This window comes from Urocampus carinirostris, chromosome 9 (assembly GCF_059441175.1).
Source record: "Urocampus carinirostris isolate Australia breed hairy pipefish chromosome 9, RoL_Ucar_1.0, whole genome shotgun sequence".
NCBI classification, from domain to species: domain Eukaryota; kingdom Metazoa; phylum Chordata; class Actinopteri; order Syngnathiformes; family Syngnathidae; genus Urocampus; species Urocampus carinirostris.
Window position 1 is genome coordinate 38,537,941 of NC_142357.1, and position 19,154 is coordinate 38,557,094.

At 38.6% G+C, this 19,154-nt stretch overlaps 1 protein-coding gene across 1 annotated transcript in view; it reads left to right on the plus strand.

Moving 5' to 3' along the window:
• The window catches only part of spock1 (SPARC (osteonectin), cwcv and kazal like domains proteoglycan 1), a 138,316-nt gene that overhangs the window by 103,335 nt on the left and 15,827 nt on the right, over positions 1-19,154 (plus strand). The window contains exons 6-7 of the mRNA XM_088343770.1: positions 3,908-4,040; positions 8,095-8,206. Coding sequence (XP_088199896.1) covers positions 3,908-4,040; positions 8,095-8,206 — 245 coding nt within the window. The remainder of the gene's footprint in view (positions 1-3,907; positions 4,041-8,094; positions 8,207-19,154) is intronic.

The window sequence follows — 19,154 nt, forward strand, 5'->3', positions numbered from 1 at the left end:
ATTTACAGGCTGGCATTGGCTTGAACGGCAAAACAAAGCCTGCAATTGGCCAAAAAAGACGTGTCAGTCATCAGGTGAATCGATCACTATTGGCTAAAGTTATTCGGAGGTCAAGTGGCGGATTCTTTTTATCATTTACAGGCTGGCATTGGCTTAAACGGCAAAACAAAGCCTGCAATTGGCCGAAAAAGATGAATGCGTATAGCACGTGGCTGACGGCATACAGAAAGCATTTTTTTACTATTTTGTATTTGTAAATATTTTATTCTCCTGGATTTACTAAACTCACGGATATAAGAGGACCACGGCTGCACATTATTATGAACACAACGACTTCGGTGAGCTACTCCGGCTATATATATTATCTCTGTATCTTGTTTCAGACTGAACTCGATGTTTCTGTGATAAGCGATGCAGAAAATGGATGGAATGGAGTGTCTATTTTTAAATTAAACTCAATTCCAAGTGTTTATTGTCATATATACAGTAAAGTTGCGAGCGAAAAAGAAAATAGAAACTAAGGAATGGTTGGCATTTCTTGAATCCCAAGACTTTAACCTTCCGAATGATATTTGGAACGATGCATTAGAGTGACATCGTACGGACACCGCATCCGTACGTGTTCTCGACACGTATTTGCGTCTTTGCAAGCTTTCGGAATGTTAAGGGGGTAATCAGTTTGACTGAACTATCTGACTGTTTTGTCGACGTTCCCATTGTAGCGCCTTATAATCCGGTGCGTCTTATGTATGTCAAAAATAGGACCAAAAACGATTTTTTCGGGTGCGCCGTATAATCCAGTGCGCCTTATAGTGCGGAAAATACGGTACTCTTCCAAAATTCCGCAGATAACTATGCAAAATTAGCTCCTCCGCTCCGCTGAAATGCTCGAACATATTTACCAAACCAATTAATTCTTGTCAAACAATCCCATTTTTCACACTCAGTCAGCTCTAATTTGTTTGTGCTCTCAACCTTGCACCGATCCCAATTTTAACGCTTTTTCCCGCCCGAATCCTTTCACCTTTAAAAGTCACGATCCCCCACAAAAGTTTTCGAGCGACTTCATTTGAATCGATTCCTCATTAGCGTGCGAGCGGTTAACTTTTGAAATCAATCAGTTTTGATGCCATCGAACTCATAGCGCATCCAATTTGCCGCTTAATGCGTCAAATGATTCCAATGCGATCCGGATTTCGCTGACGCTTACTTAAGGAGATTTTTGGAGGGTTTCAATCTTTTTCGGGTGATTATTTTTAATCATTTCCGTGTCAATTGTTTTGCCGCTTTCTTAAGAGAAGTTAATTGCTTCTCGTGTATTTTCTGGACGATAAGACAACGCTACAAATGAGAAAATGACCAGAAATTAGCAGGTGCGGCTTATGTTCCAGTATTTTTCGTGCAGCAGAAAATACGGAAAATAAAATTGGAAATGTATACGGTAAATCTTATGACATACTTTAGATAGATAGATAGATAGATACTTTATTCATCCCTGTAGGGAAATTCCTACTTCCAGCAGTATCCTTGTGTTGATTATTAACAGATGAACAGGATGGCCTCGGGGTGCTGTGTTTGTAGTTAAGCAACAGCGGAGTGAATGACGTCACACGCTAGGCCAAAAGTTCAACGTCCCTGCAGCAAGATGGAAATCTTGTGCCCAAAATTACTATCTGACGCTGTAGTCATCTAGACCAATTGGAATAGAGCTGATAATGGCTTCAGGTGTGCAGGGGACGATGCTGTTGCAGCTTTGCAGCCGAGTTCCTCAAGTTCCTGCTTCTAAAAACTACCACAAATCGCAGTGTTTCTAGATTTAACTGATTTTAGATAAGCACCCTGTAACACAAGTGAGTTTTTTTTCGATGTTAATTCTTAGCCACCTCTGTCCTGCTGTGAGGAGATCGTAGTACCGTGAAATGAGAGCTCCTCCAAATTAGTGCAGCATGGGAAAGCTCAGCGGTGGGCGGGAGGATTGCGCAACCTGAGGAATAAAAAAGGACAAAGAGAGGAAATGTACTCTCTTGTTTTATCGCTGTACAAATGTTAAGGCGCTCTCGTTTGTTTTTCAAGTATTTTATTTTTACGCATAGTTCTTTTTATTCTGCCACTTTTTCATTTTAATTCTTCTTTGTACGTTTTCCTTTGTAGCCTCAGTGCATCACGGGTTGTCAAATATGTTGTGATCCATTATCCCTGATTGAATATTGGCCATGGTCCAAAAATTTGTTTTTTGCTCCTTTTCCCTTTTTTATTTTTATTTTTTTTGTATGTGTTTGTCTTGCTGTCGGTCACCCCTCTCAAGGGATATGACCAGGGTAGATATAGATTGCATATAGCTGTGCATTTTTGTCAGGCCTATTGTCTCTCTTTTCCCTTTCTGTCCACTAAAAAGTATACTGCACTTTTGCAGCCGAGATCCATTATCCCCCATTTCATATAGCTCCGAACAGGAGCCCGGCAGAGTGCATTTTTGTCAGGCCTATTGGCTCTCTTTTCCCTTTTTGTCCACTAAAAAGTGAACTGCATTTTTGCAACCGAGATCCATTATCCCTGATAGTATATTGCTGCAAACAGGGGACAGCTGAGTGTATTTTTAAGAGGCCTAATGGCTCTTTTTTCTGTTCTGTCTTGCTTAAAGCAATAGAGGCCAATACAGCAAATGTGTGTCCTGCATGGCGATCTTTTTTAATTCTTTCTACCTAAAATGAACAGCACCCATGGGGCTGCGATCAATTATCCCAGGTCGACTATTGCTTCGAGCAAGGGAACGCCATAGCTTATGTTGAAAATGCGGGGGCTACTTCTTGGGTTATGAGTAATCGCGAAGTAATTCTAGTCCCCATTAATCACAATAAACATTTGATGACAATGCAGTGATTATTGTTCATAACCAAATTAAGACTTTAAAATATAAAAGTATGATAAAAATAATATTACAATAGTTAGGCCAGTGTTTTTCAACCAGTGTACCGGGGCACACAAGTGTACCGTGTGATCTTGTCTAGTGTGCTGCAGCACATTGTAAAATTTGATCTTTTTTGCAAAAAAAGCATGAGGTGATCAACCTAGAACCTGTAACATTCATCCATATTTGTAGGTGGCAGAGGATTACTGTTTTGTTCCTTTTTATCTACTTATTATATGCCCATGAGGGAGTACAGGGAAATATATAAAATATTATATTATTTTTGTGTGCGATGAAGCTGTTTAAAACTTCACAGCCAAATTAATAACATAAAAACAGGTGAAAAACAATTACACTCCAAATTGTTTTATTATATATATATATATATATATATATATATATATAATCTCATCTCATCTCATCAGCTGCACCGCTTATCCTCAGTAGGGTCGCGGGGGTGCTGGAGCCCATCCCAGCAATCATTGGGCAGAGGGCAGGGGACACCCTGAACTGTGAATCGCATGGCAATATATATATACATATATATATTTTTTTTTATTTTTTTATTTTTTTGCCCACCTTAAGTGCTATTTTTTTTTATCGTTCTAAAAAAACTAGGAAAAAAATATAATAAAACTTTCAAAATAATAAAATTCAAAATAAAGTAAAATCCAGAAATTACAAAAAAATAGGTAACCAAAATGTGTAACCAGTCGTACCTCCTGAGTCAAGGGACCACAAATGATAAGAAAAAATGTAGACTGTCAATTAAAGCAACATGATCGTTTAAGCTTCGAAAGAATAAATAACCATGAAACCGGTGCAGGGAAATCATTTTTAAACATTTTCGAAGGACGGTGGGACTCGAGATTTTCTCATGAAAAAAGGTTGAGGAACACTGAGTTAGGCTATGGCTTTGTTGACACGTTATCTTTCTCTTGCACTCCCTTCAATGTTTCTCTCTTTTTTAAAGACTTCTTCTTTTTCCTTTCCCTGTAGCGTGAAAGCCCGAAAAGGCAGCTCAGGCCACAAGCGCAAACTTGAGGCGGCCTCTCACGGCAATTGCAGAATGTGCTCATCACTTGCTTCCAGTCCGGTTTGTGGTTCAGACGGACACACGTACTCCTCCAAGGTAAAACGCACGGATGTTATAAAACCATTATCTAATATAGTAAAAATGTTGTGATCCTATTAAATATCAACAAAGGCCATACCTGATTTCTCTTATAGAACGTAGAACCTTGAGTCTTATTTCAAAAGCGACCAAGTTGCATACTTCACATACTGCAGACGTGTATTCTTTGAATACATTTCTTTTTTTTCTTTTCTTTAACAGGGAAGTATTTTTATTTTTTCTCTTCTTTCCTATAAAACTACAACTATCCGTACGGTACGGAAGACTTATAACGCCGCTAGCCGCTTAGCCTTAGCTTCGGCTCTAAAGACGTAACTCTGCATACACACCAACAGCGCAAAAGTTGAAGTTTGTATCTTTTTTGGCAGGTGATAGTAACTTAGTAAGGCTAGCTATTCATGTGCCTTCTTCATATTCCTTATTAATTGCAAGCTTCATTTTAGTGGTTATCATGATTTCACTTCTCCCTTTAGCATCGCTGCAAGCCTTGAGACTTACAAATACAGTGCAGAAAAAATATTATTCTATATAGAGCACAAGAAATACTTGTTGTTGATGTTGTATAATGAGGATAAAATGCTGTAACAAGAGGCTGAAAAAATATCTTTGTTTCACACCATAAAGTGAAAACCTTGCAAGGTGGGGTATGCTGTATTCATATATTATTCGTCGACCAATAACAGGCAAGCATCCTAGAGATATAACTACATATGCACGAACACTACAAATTTTGAATTTTGCATAGCAACTTAGTGCGGATAGCTCTTCATGTGCCTTCTTCGTATTCCTTAATAACCGCAAGCTTTGTTTCAGTGGTTATCATGTTTTTGCTTCTCCCTTTAGCATCGATGCAAGCCTTGAGATGTATAGATAAAAAAATACAGTACAGAAAATACCTTATTCTATAGAGAGCACAAGAAAATACTTGTTGTTGATATTGTATAATGAGGGGGAAATGCTGTAACGAGAGGCTGAAAAAATATCTTTGTTTCACACCATAAAGTGAAAACCTTGTGAGGTGGGGTATGCTGTATTCATATATTATTCGTCGACCAATAACAGGCAAGGATCCTAGAGACATAACTACATATGCACGAACACCACAAATTTGGAATTTTGTATAGCAACTTAGTGAGGATAGCTCTTCATGTGCCTTCTTCGTATTCCTTAATAACTGCAAGCTTTGTTTCAGTGGTTATCATGTTTTTGCTTCTCCCTTTAGCATCGATGCAAGCCTTGAGATGTATAGATAAAAAAAATACAGTGCAGAAAATACATTATTCTATAGAGAGCACAAGAAATAACTCGTTGTTGATGTTGTATAATGAGGGGGAAATGCTGTAACGAGAGGCCGAAAAAATAACTTGTTTCACACCATAAAGTGAAAACCTTGTAAGGTGGGGTATGCTGTATTCATATATTATTCGTCGACCAATAACAGGCAAGGATCCTAGAGATATAACTACATATGCACGAACACCACAAATTTGGAATTTTGTATAGCAACTTAGTGCGGATAGCTCTTCATGTGCCTTCTTCGTATTCCTTAATAACTGCAAGCTTTGTTTCAGTGGTTAGCATGTTTTCGCTTCTCCCTTTGGTATCACAAGCCTCGGGATTTATAGAGAAAAAACTAGTTAGTGCATAAAATATGTTATTGGGGCGGCAGTAGCTCAGGAGGTAGAGCGATCGTTTTAGGATTAAGGGATCCCAGTTCCAATCCCGGCTTGTCCGTGTTACATGTCGAAGTGTCCTTGGGTAAGACACTGAACCCCCAATACCCCCAATAAGCAGGTTAGTGCCTTACATGGCTGCACAGATCACGGCTGCTATTGGGAAATGTGAAGCACAATGTAAAGCGCTTTGGGAAGTCATTGACTTGAAAAGCGCTATATAAATGCAGATCATTTCATTTCATTTCATATGTCGTTGACGTGGTATGGCCGAAAAATCTGTAAAGTGAAACCGTTGTAAAGCGGGGTCGCCGTATCCCTGAGGTCTACTGTATTCAATCCTAATTTAGCTCACGCTAATGCCGTACTCTGTGCTGAAGGAGGAATAGGGATAAGGAGGACTTAGAAACCCCTTTGCTCTCTCCGGCAATTGAGCTGAAAACGTGTCGCGAGCGACTGATGGTTCCCCTTAGCTCGACGTCTTAGCGGTTAGCCGCTTTGTCACGCTCTAATCCGTGCGATATTGCACGCCATATTACGACACGTCATGCCCCGCTCATTACAAGCACACGCTCTCTGCATCATATTAAGAAGACAGAGCTCGCATCTCCTCCGTGAAGTCCATTAGTCCTCTCTTTTCAAGTGTCCGGTGCTAAAACACAGTTTCATTAAAAGCGCATTAACCCCGGGAGAGCGGCTACTATAAAGATTCATGGGGCGTCTCCGTGTCAGTGGGGGAGGTCCGTTTACCCTTTTCTTGGACTGGCTAATCTCACATTTTGACATTGGTGCAATAGAATTGTAGCTTTTTTCAACAATCTGGGTCTTACTTAATAAAATACAATTTCAGTTACTGAGTAGGGGAGCAATTCCCGAAATATTCAGTATTAATCTTAGAATTAATTAAGTATGAGTATAATTGTTAAGAGGGGACTGTATGAAAGTGTGATTGTGCCGACTGTGTTGTATGGTGCAGAGACTTGGAGCCTGAGCGCAGATTTGAGAAGGAAATGAAAAAGAGAAAAAACACAAAAACTATGAAAAAAAACGTGCAATTTTGTCTCCTTTTTTCTTTTCATTATTTCAAATTTTACTCTTTTGTGTTTTTTTTTATATTTTTTCTTGAGTTTTATTTTTTTGTCTAATTCCTCTCTTTTCTTTTTTTCTATTTTTACATTTTCTACGTTTTCATCCTTTTTTTCTTCTCTTTTTATGTTTTCTTATTTCTCTTCCTTTCAAAAGTAATAGGTTGCGTTTTGGTCTTGTTGAGTCTCAGTATTTTGTCTCCTACCGTTGTGCCTTTATTACTGAAATACAGTAATCCCCCGGTTATCGCGGTTAATGGGGACCAAAACCAACCGCGAAAAGTGAAAATCCGCGAAGTAGCGACGCCCCTTCAAAAATGCTTGGAAAAAAATCGTTTTTTTTTTTTGTTTTGTTTTTTTATTATTTTATTTTATTTTTTTAGACCTGCAAATCTCTGAACCCGCGAACGTGGAACCACAAAGTAGTGAAGCCCTTTCAAAAATGCTTTAAAAAAAAAAATAATAATAATAATAATAATAATTTGTTGGGGGTTTTTTGTTTTTTTTAATTACTTTATTTTACTATTATCATTTTTTAGACCCGCGAAGCTCTGAACCCGCGAACGTGGACCCACGAAGTAGCGACGCCCCTTCAAAAATGCTTGAAAAAAATAAATGATAATAATAATATATTTTTTTGTTTTGTTTTGTTTTTTTAAATTATTTTATTTTATTATTATTATTTTTTAGACCTGCGAAGCTCTGAACCCGCGAACGTGGAACCACGAAGTAGCGAGGTCCCACTGTAATGCACTCTGTCCCTTACACTTTCACATTAACGCGGGGGCCTCAAACTATCATTCTGGGGGCCTCACTTGGCCCCCACCCCGCAAACTTGAGACCCCTGATTTAAACAGACTCACGGCAAAAAACGTATAAGTATAACCTGAGTGTGCTATAAACTTTGCTTTGGATGATTGTGACTCAATCGTCAGCAGCATTATCAAAATAAGATGAAGGCCAAAGATTCTTTTGTGTTGCAGTTATTCAATATTTTTAGATTATATAACTCCTGCAAAGTACAAATTTTCCTCCGGAAAAATGAGCCGGTTTGCTATAACCGAAAATCCTCTCGATTAAAAAACATAGAATTCCAAAAATATAGAGAATGAATTAAATTAAAACGGGGAAATTAATTAAACCTCAGTAACTATTTCCATCACCTGGGGAAAGGAAGGTAGTTAAAATCCCCTATTAATGGTTTCCATTCCGTTTTTGTTTCCTTCGCCACAAGAGACACTAATAATTAACTTTTCTTTTTTTTTTTCCTTCTTCTTTTGCATTATATCACAGTGCAAGCTGGAGTTCCAGAGCTGCCTGGCCGGAAAAACGATTTCCGTAAAATGCGAAGGAAAGTGCCCGTGTTTACCCGGACAAGTGTCGCCTCTAAAACCAGACAAGAACGGTAAGTGTGCTAAATTTTTAATGTATTGTAAAACATTAAAAATTAAACCTTACCTTGAAGCAGACTCATTTTAGGACCCATTATTATTGTCAAAAAAGGCAATAAAACCAACAAGATTGTGATAAAATGAGATGTGGTCCCTCTCACACGCAATAGGCACGCCGCCGATTGACTGAACAGGAAGAAGAAATTGAAAAAAAAGAAGGAATTACTTAATAAAGAAAATATTAGCCATGTGCCCTATAAGATAATTTCTTTTCACTTCTCACTAGAAAAAAATGTTAAGATATAAAGAATATAGTTGACAATTTTAAAATTTAAAAAAATAAAAAAGAATGAATTAAACGTGACTCCAAAATGACGCCCTTAAACGTTACTAGGAAACAATTTCAAAACAAGAATATTTTTTTGCCTATTCTGAAACATGATGTTCAATGTTTGGCAGCTCTGAGTTGTATATAGGATTAAATAACGTTAATTATACATTTGAACTTTTGGAAATGTAATTTATCTTTGGTGTGACTGGTCAAGGGGAGTTGCAGGTGTATGCAGAGTGGGGCAGAGATTGATGAGGATTAAAATTCCAACTGATTTCAAAATGTCCACTTGTGAGGATTTCCACACTCTTAGATGTATTCCTTATCAAAAGTAAAGATGTGTGTAACTTCTTCCTCTTGTTAATCCCAAGCTTCGTTTCCATGGTTATCATGTTTATGCTTCTCCCTTTAGCATCACTTCTGCCTTTTAGTGAATAAATACAGAACAAAAAATAAAGTATTGGATCGCCAATTACGAAGCACACGGGATTCTGAAATGAATAACGAGAAAGGCATCGTGGGAGGCAGTTCATCCAATCATGATTCTGTGACACAAACCAAAAGCAGACCATGATTTTTTATGACGCCGACCAATAGGTGGATGCAGTGGGGCGGAGACTGACGATTAAAATTCCAACTGATTTTAAAATGTCCACTTGTGAGGATTTCCACGCTCTTAGATGTGTTCCTTATCAAAAGTACTGATGCGCTTTGTTTCCATGGTTATGATGTTTTTGCTTCTCCCTTTAGCATCGCTTCTGCCTTTTAGTAAATAAATACAAGAACAGAAAATACAGTATTGAATCGCCAAATATGAAGTCTTAACAAATCACACAGGATTCTGAAATGAATAACGAGAAAGGCATCGTCGGAGGCAGTTCAACATATCATTGTTTTCATGATCCTGTAACACTAACCAAAAGCAGACTATCAAAAGAAAGATCTTTTTCCACACCGTAAAGTGAAAATGTCCATAATATGCGGTTGCTGTATCACAGGGTGCAACTGTACTTGTATATTCTTCTGCGTCTATCCATTCTCGGATTTTTTTTTAGCTTAGTCACCACACACAAAGAATCAGCTTTTGTGGCCATCCCTCAAAATATCCTTTTATTTATTTATCCTCCCCGTTTCTTTGACAACAACAGCAGGCAGTGATGGAGTGGGTCGCTGTGTCTTGTTGTTTGTCACAAAAATCGGATTGCGTCTGATGGATCGAAAGAATTCTGAGGGAGAAATGCAATCCAGAGTGGTGCTGCACAGAAAAAGGATGGATTGTTGTGGAGAGAGAATTCCTCCCTTCCGACGTGGGGGTTGCAGGAGTGTTTTTATTGAAAAAACAAAAAGAGAGAGATGATTCGTCACTTGACGCCACTCCATATTTTTCAATCAGCCAAATCGACTTGGTCAAAATATTCTAGGTAACGATGTTCCTCATTAGAATATAATTTTATTTTCAATGAAAGGTGTTGTACAACTTGGTCGTTTCCCCTCTCTACCTCTTCATCATGTAAGCAAGTCACTGGAGAGCTTAGCTTGTTAGAATTATCTTTTTCATTAAAATATATATATATTTATTTTTTATTTTTATTTTTTTAATAGAATTTGTATCAAAACATGGTCGTGTCTCCTCTCTAACCTTTCATAATGTAAGTGAGGCACCGAAGAGACTCTATGATTCATCACTTGACGACACTCGTTTCCCCTCTCTACCTCTTCATAATGTAAGCAAGTCGCTGGAGGGCTTGGCTCGTTAGAATTATCTGTTTCATTAAAATATATATATATATTTTGTTTTAATAGAAGTTGTGTCAAAACATGATCGTGTCTCCACTCTAACTTTTCATAATGTAAGCGAGGCACTAAAGAGACTCGATGATTCGTCACTTGACGCCACTCTATTATATTCAATCAGCCAAAACGACTTGGTCAAAATATTCTAGGTATTAATATCCCTCATTTTAATCTAATTTTATTTTCTATGAAAGTAGTTGTAAAACTTGGTCGTTTTCCCTCTCTACCTCTTCATAAAGTAAGCAGGTCACTGGAGAGCTTGGCTTGTTAGAAAGAATTATCTTTTTCATTAAAACATATTTTGATATTTTATTTTATTTTTTTATAGAAGTTGTATCAAAACATGATTGTGTCTCCTCTCTAACTTTCCATAATGTAAGCGAGGCACCAAAGAGACTCGATGATTCGTCACTTGACGCCACTCTATTATATTCAATCAGCTGAAACGACTTGGTCAAAATATTTTAGGTATTGATGCTCCTCATTAGGATATAATTTTATTTTCTATGAAGGTAGTTGTACAACTTGGTCGTTTCCCCTCTCTAGCTCTTCATTATGTAAGCAAGTCACTGGAAAGCTTGGCTTGTTAGAAAGAAATATATTTTTCATTAAAATATATTTTGATTTTTTTTTTTTAATATATATCAAAATGTGGTCATGTCTCCTCTCTAACTGTTCATAATGTAAGCGAGGCACCGGAGAGACTCTATGATTAGTCCCTTGACGCCACGCTATAATGTTAGATCAGCCAAAACTACTTGTTCAAAAGATTTTAGGCATTTATGCTCCTCACTGGATAACATTCTGATTTTCTATGGAAGTAGTAGAAATTGGTTGTGTATCTTCTCTACCTCGTCGTAATGTAAGTAAGGCCCCAAATAAACCTGATAATTAGTTAATTGAAGCTATGATATTATAGCCAATCAGCCGATACTACTTCCTCAAAAGATTCTAAGCATTGTTCATTTGAATATGTTTTGACTTTGTTTGTAAGAATTAGCACAACCTGGTCGTGTCTCCTCCATACCTATTCATAATGTGAAAGGCACTGGAGAGCTTAGCTTGTTAGAAAGATCCATATTTTTTTTCCCACATTGAAATATCTTTTGATTCTTCTATAAAATTGGTTACATAACTTGGTCGTGTCTCCAGTACCTTTACAAATGGTACAAATGACTTGTGTTTTCTCTGGACCTAGCAACTACACGACTGCAATGGGCGTTTTTCTTTTGTTCCACGTCCGCTTCGTCAAAACCAAAATAGGTCCAAACAAGTGATGTACTGCCCTTCTTCGGTGCAAGCTTCGTTTCTTTCTCGTTTGTTGACTCTGGGACTATGTTTACAGAGTCCGCCATGACACTCAATGAACTCACATGGTGTGGTGCCTGTAAACTTTGAATCGCTTTTATTGGCTAGTGCTGTTACCAAAACTGGTCTCTGATTGGCCAGCGCTTTTAGATTTCGAACAGTAACAATTGTGGTCGGCCTAAACTCCATCACTCCCTACAAAACCTTGAAAAAAAACGCAGTGCTTTGCGTTTTCACTACCGTGTTTTTGTTTTGTCTTTTTTGTTTTTTTGCCGTCGCAGAAAAATGTGTAAAGCACATACCAGATGCTCATTTATGATAAGAGACATAAGCTAATAAAGTGTGTGCCTGCTTAACGATCAATAAAATATTTTTATACCCTGCCGATCGCGGTACTTTTAAGAAATCATCTGGAACCGGATTCGGGGCCTCGCCAGTTTTTGTGAAGGGTCACAATTTATGTTTTTCTTCTATCCTGCACCCTCTTTCTTTTCATTTTTCTTTACTGTACTGTTAGCTTGTAAATAATATGGAGTCGACTTTTAGCCTCGTTCGTTCGGAAGCATTTTTTGGTTAGTTTTTTGCGGCCAAGGCCAAAAATGTACTTCAGGTCATTTTCAGCTGAATTTATTCGGGGTCATTTTGAGCAGAATTTATAACATAAGGTTGTAAAGCAGTGTACATCTGAAAAGACAAAACGGAAAAAGTAAAACTGCTCAACTCTGCACACAAACTATAGACAAACATTACTAGTTGCCTCCTTTTTCAGCAACCTTTTTTCGCTTATAGGCAGGGTTGGGTAGGGTTACTTTAACTGGATTACTTTCAATTACTTTTGGATGACTCCAATACCAAATATGCTAATAAAAGACAAAAGAAACTAAATATGAATAAAATGACTACATTTTGTGCAGGCTTGGGGAGTAACGGAACACATAGAACGGCAAAAATGATGTTGGCAAGCTGTTTGGATTTACATTTTAAGAGGAAAACCGATTTTGGACTTACACAAGCCGCACCTGTGTATAAGCCGCATGCGCCCACATTAAAACAGGTAACACAATCTCAAAATTAGCCCAAACCCGGCTTTGAGTCACGCGATTGTAACTAAATATAAAGCAAACAGTCCAAAAACCACAGCCGGCAAAATAAACAGAAAATGATACCGGTACTTGAAGTTTGATGCAGACCTGCAGAGTCCGGGTACCCGTTGAAACTAATCCAAGGAAAAAAAGTCTATATTTCCAAAGGTAAGGGTGGGAAAACTATATATCCATTATTGTCCGCCGCGACAACAGGTCTCACTCACCTTTACCCCACTTCCCGTCAGACCGCGTTTGCTCCGCCCCTCTTTTTTAATTCGCAAAACATATTAGAATAAGTGTCTCAAATAAATACATTACAAAAATATACAGGTGCAAATACATATTATACATCGGTTACACATATTTACAAAGAAAGACGGTACACCGAGAGTTTTCAAAGCTTTAATTATAATATTATAACTTTCATCCCAAACCATGCCTGTACGATTTTCTAGCAGTATAAAGCCGAAAAAAATAAAAACTGCTGAACTGTATTGAGTTAGCTCTGTAGTGTTAGCACATAAACATTAGGAAAAGTCTTTCGGTTTTATCTTTCCGTTCGGTTGAAGGCAAAAATGAACTGTTGCTATTTTCGGTTAATTTCAGTTATAACTTAGAAGGTACCATTTTTTTTAGTTGCGTGAAGACGGAAAAAAACGAAACTTAAGCAATGTCCTATCGTCCAAGAGAACAGATCTTAAAACGGGCCGCACCACAGGATAGCGTCGACCTTCAAACCGAGACCATCGTAGACGACACTCGACGAGTTACGATGTCCCGCAAACGATACGGGTCACTTTCATTAAAAACAAACAACAGATTCAGTTTGCCCTTTATCTCCGCGACAGTCTCGCGGGCGGCGAGGTGAGTAGACTTCGATAACGATCGCTTTTATACTTTGCATTTTCTACCGCTCTTTTAACCGCGCTCGACATTGTTCTCCCTGTGATAGAATGACTATCCAGGACGTATATCAGTAAAATGGAAAACGATAGAAAATAGTCAAACGCTGCAAACATTGGCACCCGTGGTAATAAACAATAGAGCAGTTGGGTTGTTTTCATCAAATACGTAAGGATATTATTTTTTTGTCATACCATTTATTTGATTTATTTGTTCGGTGTCGGGTTGGGAAGAGTGAAGTGGAATGAATGTTTGGTGAATGTGATTATGGTCTTTACTCTAGCCACCTCCCACTAGTGGATATGGCTTGGAGGGATAGGTCTGTCTGACTGTCTCTGTGTCGGTCTGTCTCTGTGTCTGTGTGTCTATGTCTTTGTGTCTGTCTTTGTCGTTGTGTCTGTCTGTGTGTCTCTTTGTGTCTGTCTGTCTGTCTGTCTGTCTGTCTGTGGCTTCGATATGGCTTGGATGGGTAAGTCTGTCTATCTCTGTGTGTGTCTGTGTGTCTTTGTGTCTGTCTATGTCTCTGTCTCTGTGTCTGTCTTTGTCTGTATGTTTCTGTGTGTCTGTCTGTCTGTCTGTCTGTCTGTCTCTGTGTCAGTCTCTCTGTCCGTGTCTGTCTGTCTCTCTGTCTGACTAAGGAAATTATGTAATGGGAGTGAGTGACCATTCATCAATATTTAAAATCCAAATGAGTAAAAATTATCAAATAGACACAGCGTAAAATGATTTCAAATCATGAGTTGAAACTAATGACAAAAAGAAAGTTTACCCCAAAAACCACGACAATTAAAATTTTTCAACAGTTGTAAATGAGCTCTGTAGTGTTATTTTCAGATGTAACTTATAACATACGTTTTTATATTGAAATATTAATAATAATAAAGTATAACTAATGACGCACCAAAATGAAAATTTAGGATCAAAACTGATGAGTAACGCTCGACCTAAAGACCAAAACTTAAAAATGAAAAATGTCCAACGCTAGTAAAAAAAAAACATTAGCCAAAATCCGGCTAGCGGCTACTAAAAACTTGGAAGTAGAGAGAAGTACCCACTTTTGAGAAATTGTAAAATCTTGGCAGAGCTGTTCTGACTGTGTTTTTCTTCACCAACTCTACCCTTTCGGCAGCATCTTTTTCTGAGTTTTTTATTTCTTTCGACTGAACATTTTTGGTTGGTTTTCAGTTATCACTCATAATGTACAATTTCATATTTAAATAACACGCGCGTTAAAATAATCTGAAATTTTACGTTATAACTAGGAATGCACCAAAAGGTACATTTTAGCCTGAAACCGAAGATTTAAAATGTTTGGCCGATAAAAAAAACTAAGATTGAAACCTGCTCAACTCTAGTAAGTGTGCTTTGTAGTCTCAGCATGTAAACGTTAAGCAAAGTCCTGCTAGCAGCTAACAAAAGCGTGCTAGCTCCCATTTGTTCCCGGTCATAATCTTCCCCAACTGAAAGCCAGCTTTGAACGTCTTGCTTCACTTTTGAAGTGATGTCATGACAAAATTATTTTTTGGGCAACTCTTTTTCGGTTTTATTTTTTACTCAGCCAAAACCCAAAATGCAGTTTTGGTCATTTTTGCCTGAAAGTAATTTTTTCGGTTGTAACTCATTACATCTGATTTTACGTTCAAATACATGAGTCTTCAGATAATCTAAAATGATAGTTTATAACTAATCAAACAACGAAATAAAAATTTTAGATCGAAACTGAAAATGTGTAACGCTCGGCCGAAAGACCATAACTGAAAAATGAAAATTTCCTAACTCTGTAGTTTTAACATGTCATCATGAGCCGAAGTCCGGCTAGCGGCTTCCAAAAACTTCGAAGTAGAGGGAAGCACAAGTTTTTGAGAAAATGTCCTATTTGTAAAAGTTCGGCAGAGCCGTTTTAACGGGGTTTACCTTCCTAAACTCCGCCCCGAGTGAAAGCCAGCTTCAAACGTCTCGCTTCACTTTTGATGTCACAAACTCTTCATCACAACTCTCGTTTCTGGGACCTTTTTTTTGTTTATTTTCTGATCTTTGAGAGAAACAAAAATGGTGTTTTTGGACTAAAATACCTTTGATTATTTTCTGTTACTTAAAATTTATAGTTTTACAATCAAAGACACATAGGTTATAACCAAGGACGCACCAAAAGAAAATTCTGGTTTTATTTTTCTGTTTTTTTCTTTTATTTTGGGTTCCAACTTATACGGATTATTATTAATTACGTATAAATATTGGTATGATATGTATATATTGATCGTATACTTACAAATAATATTAGTATTTCTTATTTTATTTTTTTGTTAATGCAAAAATGTCATAACGACCATTTTCTTAGCTGTCAGGACCAGAACGGAGACAGAACCCACTTGCGTTACATTTCTTTCAGTTATATCGGAAGAAAGGAAAGGGTTGCACCCACAATCCAGTGATCGCTGGTCGCAGAAAGCAGGTCGCTCTGAATGCGGAAGTGGGACTTCCGTGGCAAGCGATGGGGGTGTTGGGAACGGAAAAAGCGTGGTAGTAGCTGGGACAGGAGAGCAAAAAAACGTGGTCGGGACCAGAAACGAGTCGAAAGCCAGAAGAGGAGAGTAGACGTGGTTAGGATCAAAAAACAGTCGTAGCCGGGAAACAGACTGGAGCAAAAATAGGTGGGAGTCAGGGTCGAAAAAAAGAGTTGCCTAGAGTAAACTGAGGTTTGCAGACGGACTGACAACAGGTGAAAGAAGGGAATGGGTTTGAATAGTGACAGGAAGCCAATCAGAGTCCAAGGCAGTTGGCGCCAAAGGAGCGGGCACAGGTGCATCACATCGGTAATCATGACAATAGCAATTACAGAAAACTACTAAAAACGTTTTTTTAAGCTATTAGACAAAACCAATAACTTCTTTATTTTTTTTCTCATACTGATAATGGTGTTCGTCGACAAAACCTATATGTGTTTTTCCACTTTCTCCTTTGATTTATTTGAAAGACGGAAAGAATTGTTCGGAGCTTAGAAAAATACAATCTCAGAAGCCATTCTTGGCCCTAATAAGACAGACATGGTAGTTTATCATGAGCAAATGAGGAGCTCATTAAGATCAGGCTGGATATTTAATTGGAGATAGTCCTTCCTAATTAACATAATAGCTTATGCTAACGAGACATTGTAATTAAGGAGGTACAGCCAATCTAAGTGAACAAACGTCAGTTCACCCTTTTGGGCTTTTGTGTACAAAATTAAAAGAAAATAACCTAAGCAAAAAACTAAACTATATTTTACTTTGTATCCCTTCTGGTTTGCGAATACTCCCTCGTTTATCGTGGTTAATGGGGACCAGGAACACGCGCAATGTGCTAAAAATACTTTTAAAATTGCACTATGCCGGCCTCGCTCTAGCAATAGTCGACTGGGGATAATGGACCACTGCCGCACGGGTGCTGTTTATTTTAAGCCTAAAGAATTGAAGGAAAAAGAGCTGCCATGTATGATAAAAATTTACTATCTTGGCCCCTGCTCTAAGCAATATTCACCCGGGGATAATGCATCGGCAAAACAGTGCGGTTCATTTTAGGTGGGCCATAACGGCACCTCTGTGGCCCAAATCGAAGAAAAATGGGCTATCCCAACCCTTGCTCTCAGCAATAGTCGACCAAATAAAATGGATCGGAGGCATAACGGAACACTACTAGACAAAAGTGCCTTCTGTCTGTCCCTGTATGCAAGAATATGGGATTGTGGATAATGGATTGCTGCCGCACCAGTGCAGTTCATAATAGGCCATGGGTCTCGAACTCAATTGAGTTGGGGGCCGCTGAAGCTAGGATCCAGGAATGGTTGGGCCAAATGGTGTTTTCCACAAAAACGGAGCTAATTAAAACATTCTGCTGTTCATAAAGGGACAGTGTTTTCTATTTGTTCACTAGATGTTGCGGTAATGTGTAGTGCAACCAAAAATGAGTCCAAGGAAATCTACAAACTACCGTGACTGAAAGTGAGCAAAAAGCACCTATTTTCTTCCAATGTTTACCCAGCGTTTCTCAAAGAAAGACAAAAAGAAGGGGAAAATATTTTTTTTTTTAAAAGGAACAGAAAATTGGGCACAATAGATCCCTGTAACACGAGTGGAATTATCTACTCCTTGGACAGAATGGCAACAAAATAGTCGTAAGTCCTGACAAAAATGCCCTCTCTGGCCCTTGCTCACAGCTGTAGTCAACTGGGGATAATGGATTGCAGCTGTTCATTTAGAACAGAAGGAATCGGAAAAATGAGGTGCCACGCATGACACAAGTCTTGCCACCCCTCTGTCAGCAATAGTCCTGATCAAAGAGTCTTCTGCTGTTCCCCGCTTGCAGTTTTATGCTATCTGTGATAATGGATCCTTGCCAGACAAGTGCAGTTCATTTAAGGCAGAAAGACTTGCAAAAAATAGCTGTCGGTTTAACAAAAGTGTGTGCTGGCGGGCCCCGCTCTGAGTTAAATGCGAACAGAGGGAATGGATCGCGTCCATAGAGTGCAGTTGACATTTCGATGGATTCAAAAAGAAGCTTCAACGAAAATAGTTCTGCCATCCCTTGGCATGGCGCCCAATTGGTCCCCACCGTGTGGTGCCAGGTTCTGTCACGGTTACCACGGTGCCTAATAGGCCCCGCCCATGGACACCAGCTGAAATGCGTTGACAGATTGCTCCCTGACTACTTAAACGCTGTCTTGTGATACGCCTTTTGTCGGAGCGTCTGCAAAACTCCTGCTAAACTCTGTTGAGATGCGTCAAGCCCTGTGAAGCCCCGTTTTTGCCTGTGAATCTCCGTTTTTGCCTGTGTTTTGCTCCTGTTTTGTTCTCTCGAGTGTCTGCTCATTCCTCTTCACCCCAATAAACGGTGACTAACGTTACGCGAGTGGGTTCTGCCTCCTGTCCTGGTCCTGACAGCAATATGCGATTTTTCAACCTGCCATGCATCGAGTCCGCAAAGTCCGAAGTACTCAAAATAAAAAATGGAGTCAACCGCATCGTAACTGCAAAAATATTTTCCAAATCTCGGGGTTTTGTAGGTAGGATCAGATCTTTCTTTATGTTAAGCGATAACCGAGTTCAAACTGCTGAGTGTTATCACGGGAACATAATCTTCGCAAAGAGGAACACCTTTAGTGTCTCCTCCATCTGTTTTCCATTCCGAGCCGCTGATCCGATGCGAGATGCTATCAGGTCGGGTGACAACACCTAGATATAGCGTGACGCTTACTCTGCCGCGCTCAGCAAGAAAAGTAAAAGAAAAAGAAGAAATGAAAGTCCAGGGAGAGAGTACTGCATTTAAAAAGGCAACTTACTGCTAGAGGTAGAGAAAGAAGGGAATTGATTCTGTTCACATGGTCACATTGTCTGCAAACCGAATGCATGAGGATTGTAAATGAAATTCAGGATTTATAACAACATCTATTGTATTTTCTACACTTTAATATATATACAGCGTACAGGACTATTGGGCGCATGCAATTAAAGCTTCAGTAAAAGCTAAGGTTGCATAAAAATACATTTGAATTAAACTCATGTATTT